Here is a 14,292-nt window from a genome sequence, read left to right on the forward strand (position 1 = left end):
AATGAAAAAAGCAGTTAAAAAAATGAAAAAAGGAGTTAAAAAAATAAAAAATGCAAATGAAAACAAATAATTTTGGAGGCAAAAAATTCAAAAAGTCAGTTATTAAAACGCAATTGCGGAGTTCAAATTGTGAAAAAAGGCAGTTATGGCCGTGTAAACTGCAGTATTGTTAACTGCCTTTTTATTTGTTTTTAACTGCCTTTTTGGAAAAGTGCTATCTGCCTTTTTGAATTTTTTTATCTGCAATTTAGAATTTTTTGACTCTACCACATATTCTTTCTTTTTATTTATTTTTAACTGCCTTTTTGAAAAAGTGCTATCTGCCCTTTTCAATTTATTGTCTATCATTTTATAAATCTTAACTCAACCACCTCTTCTGCTTTTTTATTGATTTTTATCTGCCTTTTTGAAAAAGTGCTATCTGCAATTTTGAATTTTTTGACTCTACCACATATTCTTTCTTTTTATTTATTTTTAACTGCCTTTTTGAAAAAGTGCTATCTGCCTTTTTCAATTTATTGTCTATCAGTTTATAAATCTTAACTCAATCACCACTTCTGCTTTTTTTATTTATTTTTAACTGAGTTTTTAAACTTATTATCTGCCATTTTGTATTTTTTATTTCAACCAAATATTCTGCCTTTTAGGGCTTTTAGGGAATGCAATATCGGTATTAAAACCGGTATCAATACCTAACTTCCAATACCGCTCACGGTATCGCTAAGTTTGTAATGAAAAAATGTGTATAACACATATAGATAACCATAATTAAGTTCAATACGCAAACCAACTGAACGGTTGCGCATGTATAGAAATTATATTGTGCAAATCTTTAGATTATTCTAAAACTAAAATCATTTTAGACGTAGAGTAAAGTCTTATTAAAACAACTAGTCTGCATCCCGTGGCACTTCGTGCCACTTCGCATCCTAGCAAGCTAGCCCGGTTAGAGAGCAAAGCTACATTCGAAAGCAACTCTACATCTGCTTACAGCCAGATATACGAAAATCGAAAGAAACAAACTCTACATCTGCTTCACAGTCAGAGATAACAAAGTCGAGGAGGTGGTCACTAAAAGCTGGCTTTCCTTTACGTAAAAAGGCCCTTTAAGGGTTTGTGACTAATAAACACTCCATCTGCCAGTCGCAATAATTTCAGCACTCTTCTGCCCGGAAAAATTATTAGACGCGAGAGAAAAAAAATTAACACCTAAGTTACCAACACCGTTCCGGCGCCCGGCTCGCATTGCGGCCCTCCGCTGCGCTCCGGGGCAATGGGCAAACACCTATTTCCGAAAAACACCTTCAACCATTCTTTAGAAAAAGAATTACCCAATTTTGCTCATTGCAGAAGAATAATTTAAATTTACAGAACCAATTTATGGACGGCCAAAATATCAAGAAATGACACGGACTAACTATTAGACGATGCGAGAAAAAAAAATTAACTCCTAAGTTACCGACGGTGCCTTTTCGGCGCGGGCAGCAACTTTCGAACAGAGCTGCATTTTTTTTTCTTTCGCCCCTTGTCATACAATGTACTATTTCAGCTAAATCTGCGACTTCTTTGAAGGCTGTAATTATGTCAACTCAATTCGACTGCACGTGGTGTGTCATTGTACATTGGGTTGAGGTGATACTTAAATTCCATCTAAACTCGTCATTGTAGCATATGTGCATGTGCATATACAATATACATACATCGAAGATTTCATGGGTGCACCTGGGAGAGTACAATTAATTAGAATGACTGCCTCTATAGAAAGTTCTATCTGCTTTTTTCAATTTTTTGACTCAACCACCTATACTGTCTTTTTATTTATTTTTAACTCCCTTTTTGAAAAAGTGCGATCTCCTTTTTTGAATTTTATATCTGCCATTTTGTATTTTTTAACTCAACTGCCTTTTTATTTGTTTTTAACTGCCTTTTTGGAAAAGTGCTATCTGCCTTTTTGAATTTTTTATCTGCAATTTTGTATTTTTTAACTCAACTGCCTATCTGCCTTTTTATTTATTTTTAACTGCCTTTTTTATCTCCAAAATGATTTATTTTAAACTGCCCTGTGTGTATCTGCCTATTTAATTCTTTTTAACTGCCTTTTTTAATTTTTTAATTTCATTTTTATCTGCCTTTTTGAATTTTTTATTTCAACCTTTATATTAATTCTTCCAAAATACCATGTAGGTTTCAGGACATAATGAGAAATATGAACTCTGATTACAAATAACTACCGGTTAATCATCTGTTATCGACAGCAACTTCAAAAATTAGCAATAAACGCTAGTTAATCTGATCATATATTGCATAATGGACGTCAAAACTTTGTTCAAAACTTCACCCGAAAGTTGCCGGAAATTGTAATAAACTCTAAACAAATACTTTTAAGATAAAATTATTCCTTTTCCTTTTCGTTCTATGATGTAGTTTCAAATTATTAAAAATTCCAACATTTTCATCTCTAACGTTTCCATCGTCAAATTTAGAATCGTAACATACGTTAAATTTTGTACACCACGAACGAGCTGATCAATGCCGGGTAATCATCACGGATCCAGAATAACACAACGAATTTCCAAATTAAGAAGACTTTTTGAATGAGAAAATGAAAATAAAAAGTGTTTTTGTTGAAAAACATCGAAAAATTTAACAAAAAGCAAAAATTTCACATAAAGATTAATAATATGGCCACAATGACACTTTTGTACTGACAGTCTTCATTTTTAAGGTCATTAGATAAGTTATATAGGTGAGAGTGGTGTCATTCGAAAGCTTTAAAAAGTACACCTTTAAACCCGACAAAAAATTTCGTTCAAGTCGCTTAACCAATTTTTCAAAATTTGTGAAAAAACCGTCGTGCATACCTCCGCCGTTCATAGGGGGTGCCTAATGCCTTGGCCCTACTTTTTGTCAGGTTTATCGGTGTACTTTGGTGCACTTTTTGGAGCTCTTTCAGGACATACAAGCCGCAAAATTTTAAGTTTTGAAATGGCTTCAGAAATCAAAATTACAAAAACGTTACAAAATTCCACTACACCAAAAACGCGGATTCGATTTGTGAAGCCATTAGGAAAGTGACAACTTTTTAATTGGTGAACTTTGAAAGATCATAAAAAAGTTCACTAAAGTTCACCGTTGAACCAGAAAAAAAGTTGATCCAAGGTCCCAGATTCGCTCACTGAACCTTGCGAAAAACGTAATATTATGCCAAAAAGGCAAGGTTCAGGGAGCGAATCTAGGACTTTGGACCAGCTTTTTCTCAAGTTCAAAGATGAACTTTAGTTAACTTTTTTATTTTTTTCCAATTAAAAAGTTGTCACTTTCCTAATGGCTTCACAAATCGAAGATGCATTTTTTAATCTTGTGACATTACGCATACGCATGTAATCTTGTGACATTTTTCTTTACAAAACTTACCACGAAATACGCACGATTTGTGAAGCTATTTCGAAAGTGAAAATTTTGAGGTTGGTATATTCTGAAAGAGCATGAAAAAGTTCACCAAAGTTCACCATTCACTAGAAAAAAAAATTGGTCCATGTCCTTTTAGGCTCACTCTGTGAATATTGAGGCTCTATAGGCTCTATAGTACAGTGCCAATTTCGCAATTTTCAGGCAGTGATCGCAAGGCCATGGACCAACTTTTTTCAAGTTTTTTGGGTTGTTTTAGTACATCTTTTCAAGCTCTTCCAAACTTTGGAATCCAAAGTACACCAAAATCACCGGTGTAACTTACCTTAGAGCCTCAGAATTGCAAGATTCGCTAACGGTACAAGCGCACTTAGCGCCCTACTACGTTTTTGTGAAATTATCAAAACTTTTTGAGTTTTTCTTTCACATTCAACAAAACTGCTACTTATTTTCACATTTTACATTTTGTCAGTCTTTAATTTGGATTTGTTTCTGTTGCATTGATGTTTTTTAATGTTTACTCGGCGTGGATCATGTCGTTCATCGAGCAAAAAATTTGACATGCACATCCATATTAAGTTTAATGCTCTAAACGTAATGCTTCGAATTTTTGATTTTTTAATAATTGTAAATTATATTAAAGAGTTCATCGTGAGAACTCGCAATATTATCAAAGTATAACTTAGGTAATATTATGAGAAATGAGTCATTTCATCATTGACTTGACATGTGCGTTGAAACTCATTTTCTGAGGGCTTAGAGTAATAGTAGGGTGGTGTTTGCTGTTCGAGTCGAAGGCTAGGACTGCAATCACAGAAGAACGTAATCTACTATTGTATCAAACATTAAACTGTACTTCCAAGGAACAGTCTGAATTATTATATCGCGATGAGTTTGTCGTTTCTAAAAAGTTAATAGCTTATATAAATCTAGTGAATCAACATTCTTCAATGTTAGGTCACCACTTTTTTCAGTTAATTTCGTTCTTATATTTCGTACAATCACCATGAGCCTTGTAAATAAGGTGGCCCTTTAATTGCTCCCTAATATGTCGATGCCTAAATTGTTGCCAAAGAATTAAATGACTGCATGAAAGTAATTTACGGAACAAAAATCAATTCCAAAGTAACGAATGATTCAAAAACTTTTTTAATTAAAAATGGTTATCTACTTCATGGTGGGATTTGTTAAAATTTATTCGATTTTACAAGCCAGTTGTCTTACCACATAAACATTCTAATTTACTCATTAACATGTTTATTGAATCGGAAAAAGAGGCAAATGCAAAGGGAAAATTACCGTCAATGTTTTTAAGATGAATATAAAATTGTCTTACCTTCTGCCGAATTGGCAAATAGTTTTACTCGTTGTGTTAAAATTGGAAAAGAAAACTGGAATTTAATGAAGAAATCTTTCTGTTTATTTAATGGGATTTTTGTCAAAACATTTTATTATAGCAGGTGTCAGCGTGATACATAAGAAAGAGATTTTAATGAAACTACGAAGTCCTTGTCGTTGTTTTGTTTTAAAGACATAAACGTGACAGCATTTTCAAAGGATAAAACTTGTTTTCTTTTCGCACTCTTTGTTTCGTTGTAAACTTACAAGATTCCGTAGAGATTCTTCTATGCCGTCAAGTTCAATTATTCCAGGTGTCGTTTGTTTTTACCATTCTGTAAAGTCAACGCAGCGCGTTCGTAAAGTTAATTTGTAAGCAAAGTCTAATGGATCCATGCCCTGTTCCGTGCACAAAATCAATTAGATTTTCCTTCAAACATCGTGGATTCTTCTGAATTTGGTCCACAAGTAGATAGACACGAAATTTCGTTCTCGGCACAGGTCTAAGAATTCGGTTATAAGATATAAGCTATTACCAATTACCAGCGTATTAGCTTAATATTAGAAACAAGCAAATACAACTCCAAAATTACACTTACGTTGGACGGTACTTAAAAATCTTGTTTCAGCGAAATTGTCCATATTTTAAAAATATATTTATTGCAAAGTCATTGAAAATCACTCATGTCGTAATTTGTACCTTACTTTTACTTTACTTATCATAAAGGTTTATGGTTATTATAGGTGAAAAATCGTGGCTGACATTAATAAGGAACACAGGGTCCTCGGGTCCCGAGGAGAGTGGTCTTTATTTGTATAGAGGCTGTTTAGGGGTAGCAAATAAACTTTTGTCTTTTCATTGCATCACATTTTACTTAAATTCTTATTTAAAACCAGCTGATGTGTAACCATTTTTTGTATACTTTTACAGCCATCAAATCTGTTACTTGTTTTATTGTATTAAAACCAAATCTGTTCTAACTTATCTTGGTATAAAAGAAAACACTTGTCGTCTAATCATAATTTTTTTTTCAGCAGAAAAATTGAAAACGTTACCGATACTCCGCTAGGTATACGATGGCATGGAAACCTGAGAGTATCCCTTCGGAATGACCTTGCCTAGTATAGCACCCATGATGATTGCAAGTTATTTTCCGATGAAAAAATAATTTTGTTCTCAGATATCTAATACTGAAACCTGTTGAGTTGAGTGTGACGAAATACTTTCGTGTAGTGTGTGATAAAAGTATGTAGGTGACTTTTATGTCCACTGCTGACGCAAAACAGTATTATATCTGATATCGAGTGTTAAAAAAAATGATCAAAAAAGAAAATAACAATAAACTCATGCCCCATCATCATCATCATCATCAAACAGCGATTTGTCAGTGTTTATGTTTTATTTACACAGAAAAATCATCCCACATCGTATATTCTGCTATTCTGCCCACCACAAAACAGATACATACCCCCAGTATACTAGCGAAAACGAACGTGTAGTAAAAACGTATTCATTCATTTCCCTTTAAGTCAAACTGCTATATCAAAATAATCCGCAAATAGACATAAACGTTGTACGTTTGTTGATTGTTATAGACGAAATTTCGGTATGTGGCTTTATATTTAGAGCATCATATCACACGAGAGGAAAAAAAACCTCAACCACTCCTGGTTTCATGTTGTACATATCATACAGCTAATATTAAAAGGTTCGGGAATGGTTATGGTTTTGATTTTCGCATTCTTTGTTTTTTACTCATCAATTCGTGTGGATCAATGGAAGATTTTTGTATGTAAATTTTGATTTCCTTATAGTCCAGGCGGTCCAGGCTATATATACAATATTATGTTTTCGAGGTTGTCAGAGTGAAAAGTTGGAAATAGTTTATTTTACATGCTACATGCTACAGGCTATATATACAATATTATGTTTTCGAGGTTGTCAGAGTGAAAAGTTGGAAATAGTTTATTTTACATGCTACATGCGTCGAAAACCGTACTTTTCATGTTTCAAGCACTTCTTTTGACGCACTTAGCATGTAAAATCCATTACATAACTCGGGATAAAAAGTGAAAAGTCTCGTTTTCGTGTGTTTATTGACCTCGGCTTCGCTTCGGATCAACAAGTGCACACGAAAACTCGACTTTTCAACTTTTTATCCCTAGTCATGTAAAATACTATTGTTTCCCCTACGGTCGAATCGAAAGTGGTTTATTATGACCCTAGGGCTGAAAAGTAAATTGACTTTAAGCTTAAAAGCGTATGTTTATTGACATCGGTTTCGACTCGGATCAACAAAATTCACACTAAAACTCGACTTTTCAACTTTTTATCCCTTGTTATGTAATTAACTTTTACATGACGAAGTACAAAAAAAATTAAAAGTAGAGTTTTCATGTGAATTTTGTTGATCCGAGGCGAAACTGACAGCAATAAACACACGAAAACGAGACTTATTTTCATTTTATCTCGAGTTATATAATGGATTTTATATGCTGAGAGCGTCGAAACATGAGAAGTACGATTTTCGACGCATGTTGCATGTAAAACTTTAGTTGATTTGATATGTGGGATGTTAAAAAATATCTTATGAATATAAAAGGTCAAACATTGAAATGGTAAGTTGATTGTTATGACTACATTGTTTTATAATCGTACACCGTTCTCATGCCAGTTGCAGCCCTTGACGGAGTTCCTAAAACTGTGGTGATTGCAAGGACATTCCGTACTATTTCTCAGCCTGTAGCCTGTAGCCTCGAAGCCTTAAGCTTGCTATAGAAACTTTACCCAAAATACAATTGGAATTAATATAGCCACGGATATACATATATGTGCAGTGCACGTGTGTACAATGTAAAGGGGAGATCTGATTTGTGAGTTGCGTAGGTATAAGATTTAATGTTAGACTGTTGGGCTGTTACTGTGCTGTTACCTACTTCTTTACCTGTATTATCGCCAGAATATTTAGCGCGCTTGATGTTGCCCTTCACATTTTCTCATCCCATTTCCGGTGGTAATAATGAATGTTACTTTTGCCGGCCAGCACGAACTTCACCTGTTTAATTTAACAGTAACGGTGTCAAATTGTTAAAAAATACTCTTCATTGGAGAGCGTTTGAATTGACCTTTCGCGAAAGACATATCATCTGTTATAGGCAACGACGACAAAAATAAATAATGAGTTTAGATCAATTCAAGTAATCGATTCGACAACTGCTGTAATGATATGGGAAAGGTTACCGAGGTGGTGATCAATTTTATGTAAATTAAATTTTTAATTTTGTTTTTGGAGTAATTTAAACCTCAGGTTGATTTTGATTCGAAGATTTGTATACAAAATTGGCCAATACATATTCACCGTAACTTACTTCAAGAGATCTGAGGAACGTTTCACAGCAGAAAATCTACGAAGGTTCAACAAAATATTTCTTTCGTTCCTTGGGTTGTAACGGCTTGAAACCAATTTTATATTGCTTTGCAATCTAGGACGAAAAATAATTGTTTAGACATTTCAGAAGAGCCTGAAAGATTTAGGCTCAGTGCAAATCTCAAAATTAGAATTTTAAATGAAAAGTCTGTGGTGCCAGACGATTTGAAATTAAAAAAAAATGAAGTTCTGAGCACGACAGGACTTTTTAGATGTAATTCTTCATGTAGCACTGTTATTTTGTTTTCTTGATGTAAGCCGGCTGAGATTTACACTAACGAGGCCCTCTCTTACGACCCTTATAGTGCTGATCATTAAAATTGAGAAAATTCATTTTTTCTTTTTCTGTTTGCAATTACTTATTTCGACTCGCATTGATTCAGCTTGGCCAGCAACGCTAATAATATGTGTCTCACTATAGACCAATTGAAGAATAACAAAGAAAAAAATTCATCTCTCACTTGTCGTTGAAATGTTGAAGAAACTTTGCTTGCTCAATGCTCGTAAATAACAAAACTTTTCGTCACCAAAATGTATTTGTTTTTGTATTCAGTGTATGGTTGGTACCCGTTTATAATTCAATTAAAAAATAAAATTTATTGTTGGTAGCAACACAAAATATTGTAGTACGTCTGCAGATGAAGAAAAACAAATTATTGACGTCGCACTTACGCCAGTAGCATTTGCTCAATGCCATCGTCATTGGGTGGTAATGTGGACTCTTGCTCCAGTAATTCACGTAGCTCTTTCTCTAAATCCGTTGAAGAAACGGGTACTGACCGCACATCCACTTCCGGCTCTAGGTCCATAGGAACCGAAGTGTGATCAATGTCTAAAATAGAACAAAATCTTGGTTTACAATTGATCTTAACTCAACAAAACTTGTAAACGACGAGAAATGACCAACCTTTATGCATCATGTCAATTTGGCTTGATATGATCATGGACGGTACATTCATTCTTGGTGGTTCAAGACCGACTGAAAATAATAATTACAAAATTAGCTCACTAATTCGGATGTTTCAAATGTTTCGAGAACACATACTATCACTCATCCCCATTGCTTTGCGTAAACTTTGCTTTGCAACAATGCTTTCTGGTGGTAATTGCTTTGCCATTTCTGTTAAATTTGCTGTAATTTCAGCGGCCAGCTGAATTTCATCAACATTCGGTCGGGCAACATGGGCCAGATGTTGTGGCAATGGTTGCGACAAGCGTTCGGTCTGAACCTGCTGCAAACGTTCAATCAAAGTCGAATTGGTCAACAATTGCTCTTGCAGTTTCTTATGCAATTCAACCGTTTTGAGATTCTGTTCAAGGCTATTCAAAAATGAAACGTCCACACCCAATTCGGAGAGCGATCGTAAATTATTGAAGTCAATTGGCACATTTTCGTATTTTTTGATGTCATCGTCCGGTATGTGCGGAAACGTTTGCTCAATTTCATTCTGTTCGTATCGCTGACGTTGATTTTCGTTTAATGTACCGAGCGTCTTTCGATGCTCACCACAGGTCAGTATGTCCAGTAGGCCGTTAGCTAAAGAGCTTGCATAACTACTATCTCGACTGAAGTCCATTATGCTGCCAGCATATTCAATGCCTGTCTCGTCACCATAAGTATTTAAAACCAATTCTGATTCTTCTTTGCACAGATTCGCGAACCGTGAGTCAAAAGTGGGCGCAAACGAACTGAAATTTCCGTAATCGATCGGTTTAACAGTTTTCGCTGTGTTCCGACGGTCCTCACGAAAGCCCTGCAAACAAAGTTTGTCGAAAGTTAGCACAATTCAAACGAAGCGAATGAATCAAATTACCTGCAATTGCCCAGTTCCTTGCTGCAATTTGCCGGTGTAAGCACCGAGTGAAATGATGCGTTCAGGCAAATCATTGTCCGTCGCAACAAGTATCTTCATGGACGTAGTTCCGTCTTTGTTTTGACGTAGGAATCCCATTTTCGATGCATTTGGCGTTGTCACTCGATCGCGAGCCTGCCGAGCAGCACTCTGCACTTGGACTAGCACTTCTTCTGCGGTCAAATCGTCAACGAAAGGTTCGAAGCGACTTTGTGGGTGATTCGCTTCCCTGAAAGTAATGAATTTCGGTTAGCAATGTACATTGTACATCGACGCGCTACTACAAACGAACTATCTTACCGAATATTTCGTTTCTTTTCCTCTTCTTCCAGTTGAGCAGCATTCACTTCTTCGGCTCCTGTTGACATACCTTCATCAGCAGAATCCCCAACGAAATCCGTCTGTGCCAAATCGAATCCCAATTCCTTCGGTGTCAATTCCTTCATGTACATAATTAAAGGTCGTAGACTGCGCATCAATTGATCTGGTTGCAGCATTTTCAGGCCAACATGAAGAAGTTTTTTCGCAGCCTTGTGGTAGACCGTATCCACGTGATTGTATTTGATGGCATTATCGCACATCAACCGGAAATCGTCGATAAACTCTTGTAAAGTGGTGTATTCATTGTCGTCAACTTTCTGACGTATTGACAGGAAATCCATCGGATCAGAAATGATTGAGGAGTAACCAGGAGCGATTTCATCCGTAACTGGCCAAGCGAAAAACTGGTGTGGATCTTTCTTCTCCAATGATCTCAACAAATGATCCAGCAGCTTCGACAGCGGAGATTTGCTTTGTTTCAATTTCAGGACACAAGATCTCGGCTCTCTACCACTGGAGTCGGAAGCTGGAGATTTCAGGGAATGTGAGTCCATCGACTTTTGACTGTGTACATTGGGACTTTTCTCTGGAATCAAAATCTCCGGTGGCATGATGCGGAAAATATCTGGATCCGGTTCAGGAGTGGGTGACTTTTTCTTCAACGGAATTATTGGCTTTGTCACAGGGGAATTGGCTAAACTGTGACAAGTTGTAATGCCAGTGTATCGCATCATTACTTCTTGTAACGTATCTTCGCCAATGCTCTCCTGACTGGAATCATCGCGGCGCCGTTTCTCTTTATGATGTTTATGCCGCTTTTCACGGTCCTTCTTCTTCTTTTTCTTTTTGGACTTCTTATGCTTTTCGAAATATTCGCCGCCGTAGTCCATACTCTCAGTTGGTGCCCCATAATCACTGTTCTGTTCAACATGTTCCGGTGTTGAATTGCTACCTGCCACTTTCAAGATCAATTTCAAACTGGGAGGACGTTCCAAACTAAATTGACGTTCTGAAAGAGACAAATAGCCAAAATGTTAGTGACGCCGACATTCAAACACAGCCAAATTTTTATTTCGCGTGTAATGACTGCAAACCCAGACATTTCTCTACCTTCATATTTGTCGCGACGTTCGGATTTGTGTTTTTTGTGCTTTTTCGACCCCATTTCACGTTTTAAGTGTGTATTTTCAATCGTTTTGGCAAATTTTATTTACAAAACACACTTTCTGACACGCTTTTTGACAGCACAAAACAAATTGATGGTTGTCACTGATCAAAGAATGTGATGTGGAAAGCGATTTTCGAAATATTCGAACATAATGTAACCAATGAACTCAACTGTGACTAGTTATTATTTTCAAATTTTGGCGGGAAAAATTTCCTACTGTAATGTAACAGCATTGACTGTTATCTTTGTAAATTTCCTATTTCATCATTTCAGACTATAAAGAACATGGAAGCATTACGCCTTACATCCACTGTTTGAGGCCAACTAAGAAGAACTAGATTTGGCATATTCAATAGTCTTTCTACGAAAAACAAAACGGTTTATGCAACTCAGCATCATAATGTGCAAATTTGCAAACCTTATTGATCGTCATATGAAAATTATATTTTGAAACATCCATTGATTCTGTCTCATGCGTAGAGGTTGCTGAAGGCGACAGAGACAATATTTTAATAGTTATTTACATAACAGGGGATAAAAAGTTGTAAAGTAGAGTTTTCGTGTGAATTTTGTTGATCCGAGGCGAAGCCGAGGTCAATAACCACACGAAAACGAGACTTTTAATTTGTATTGCGATTTATGTAATGGATTTAACATGCTGCATGCATCGAAAACTGTACTTTTCATGTTTCAAGCACTTCTTTCGAAGTCATCATTATGTAAAATCCATTACATAACTCGGGATAAAAATGAAAAGTCACGTTTTCGTGTGTTTGTTGACCTCGGCATCGCCTTGGATCACACGAAACCTCTACTTTTCATCTTTTTATCCCTAGTTTTGTAATAGTATTTTACATGACTAGGGATAAAAAGATGAAAAGTAGAGTTTTCGTGTGAATTTTGTTGATCCGAGGCGAAGCCGATTTTACATGCTAAGGGCGTTTGAAACATGTGTTTGAAACCTAAACTAAATTTCTTGTTTTCCCTATGTATGTAATAAGCCACTTTCGACCATAGGGAAAACAAAAGCAAGTAAAATATAATTTTGATATGGGTATATGCCTCTGTTGCATAAATCTTTGTATGTATCTCGGAAATTGGAAATTTCGTATTATGCCAACTTTATCTATTTTTATGAACGTTCAACACTGTTTAATAAACAGTTATGTTGACGTTCCTATTTCTCAAATTTTTGTTGATCCGTCTTATCTTCGTTATTATTTCATAAAATCTTTCACAATCAGCTGAGTCAGACCAAAATTTTCAAAAATATTTTTGACATGCATATAATCAGCTAGTATTTGGTTGTTGAAAAAGAGATTAGGATTGTAAGTAAATTATCAAAAGTTGGTTTAAAAAAAGTTTTTAAAATTCGGTTTGATGTCAACGGGTCAAATAGACTCGAAAAAAGTACTCGTTCTGTTCAGAATGTTGTCAAGACGACTCGTACCAATTCTTAATGTGTTAAAGGAATGTCTCGTGTTCTCTAATATTAACGAATTGACACTTTTTATGTGAACTAATTTCGCATTTGCAAAGATCTTTGTCCGATTAATTTATGTATACTTATGATATAAGTTAATCACGATAAAAACAACATCAAAAAAAAAAGTGAATGAAATTAGAAAATGTTCCTGAAACAACGTCAATGTACTGGTTTTCATTCCTGTTGTTGATAAGACAATAAATAATGCACTGAATAAAATACCTTGGTTATGCTAGCAGTAAATAATTCAGCAGATATTTTTCAACCATAACGAACGCGTGTTAACCCGAGATGAGAAATCGTATATTCCATTTAGTTTCTTCACCTTAAGAGCATCCACACTTTGTGCTTCTATATGTATCTTACGTAAAGAAAGTTGTAACGGAAAACATTGAGATCGGGTCAGCAATTGAGCACTCATCTGCCATCAATGTGGCAGATGGATAATGTCGAAGAGCCTCGATTACTTGGACCAATACTCTCTCTTGCAACCTAACTACAATTATTAAGGTGGTTAATATGCAACGTCACCTTCGCTTTTTAGCCCCGTACGAAGTACGAAGGGGCTTATAGGATTACGATGCCGTGTGTAATTGATGGAATTCGAAGCAGACGGTAAGGGCAAAGTGTTTGCCTATGTTCATAGATGACGAATCCGCAATAAAAATTTGGGCCGTCTGTCCGTCTGTCCGTCTGTCCGTCTGTCCGTCTGTCCGTCTGTCCGTCTGTCCGTCTGTCCGTCTGTCCGTCACGTCGATATCTTGAGTAAATCAAATCCGATTTCAAAAATTTTTTTTTTCCCTGAAAGATAGTCAAAATAGTGAGGCTAAGTTCGAAGATGGGCATATTCGGGTCGGCCCTTCGTGAGTTAGGGTCACCTAAGTGATTTAAGGTCTTTTGGTGATATTTATGGCAACATAAACGATGGAAATGTAAATGACACGGCAAATGATAGGTATTGTCAATACCAATCCAGGAAAAAAAAGTTTTTTAAAATCGGGTGAGTGGACCGTGAGTTAGGGCCTTAGAAGTGAAAAGCTACTAGGGCCCTATGTGTATTTTACATATAACTCGAGTAAATTTCATTCGTTTTTCGTAATTTTTGTTTCATTTGGAAGGTAATCGAACACCGAATAGAATGTTGTTGAAAAAAAAATTAAATTTGGGTCCTTGGACTAAGGCCGCTACTAGGGCCCTATGTGTATTTTACATATAACTCGAGCAAATTTCATCCGTTTTTCGTAATTTTTGTTTCATTTGGAAGGTAATCAAAGGCCGAATAGAATGTTG

The 14,292-nt window shown here is 35.8% G+C and overlaps 1 protein-coding gene across 1 annotated transcript; it reads right to left on the reverse strand.

Annotated features, from left to right (window-relative positions):
• Positions 1-8,699: 8,699 nt before the first annotated feature.
• LOC119077135 (bromodomain-containing protein 7) lies at positions 8,700-11,618 on the reverse strand. Its single transcript, XM_037184314.1, has 6 exons — positions 11,459-11,618; positions 10,328-11,357; positions 9,989-10,256; positions 9,220-9,928; positions 9,082-9,153; positions 8,700-9,006 (listed from the first exon to the last, which is right to left on the reverse strand). Exons 1-6 carry the CDS (start codon positions 11,511-11,513, stop codon positions 8,843-8,845), a joined length of 2,298 nt encoding a protein of 765 aa, XP_037040209.1. The 5' UTR covers positions 11,514-11,618; the 3' UTR covers positions 8,700-8,842.
• Between the last annotated feature and the right edge of the window lie 2,674 nt (positions 11,619-14,292).

The sequence above is a fragment of the Bradysia coprophila genome, unplaced genomic scaffold, assembly GCF_014529535.1.
Source record: "Bradysia coprophila strain Holo2 unplaced genomic scaffold, BU_Bcop_v1 contig_232, whole genome shotgun sequence".
NCBI lineage: Eukaryota > Metazoa > Arthropoda > Insecta > Diptera > Sciaridae > Bradysia > Bradysia coprophila.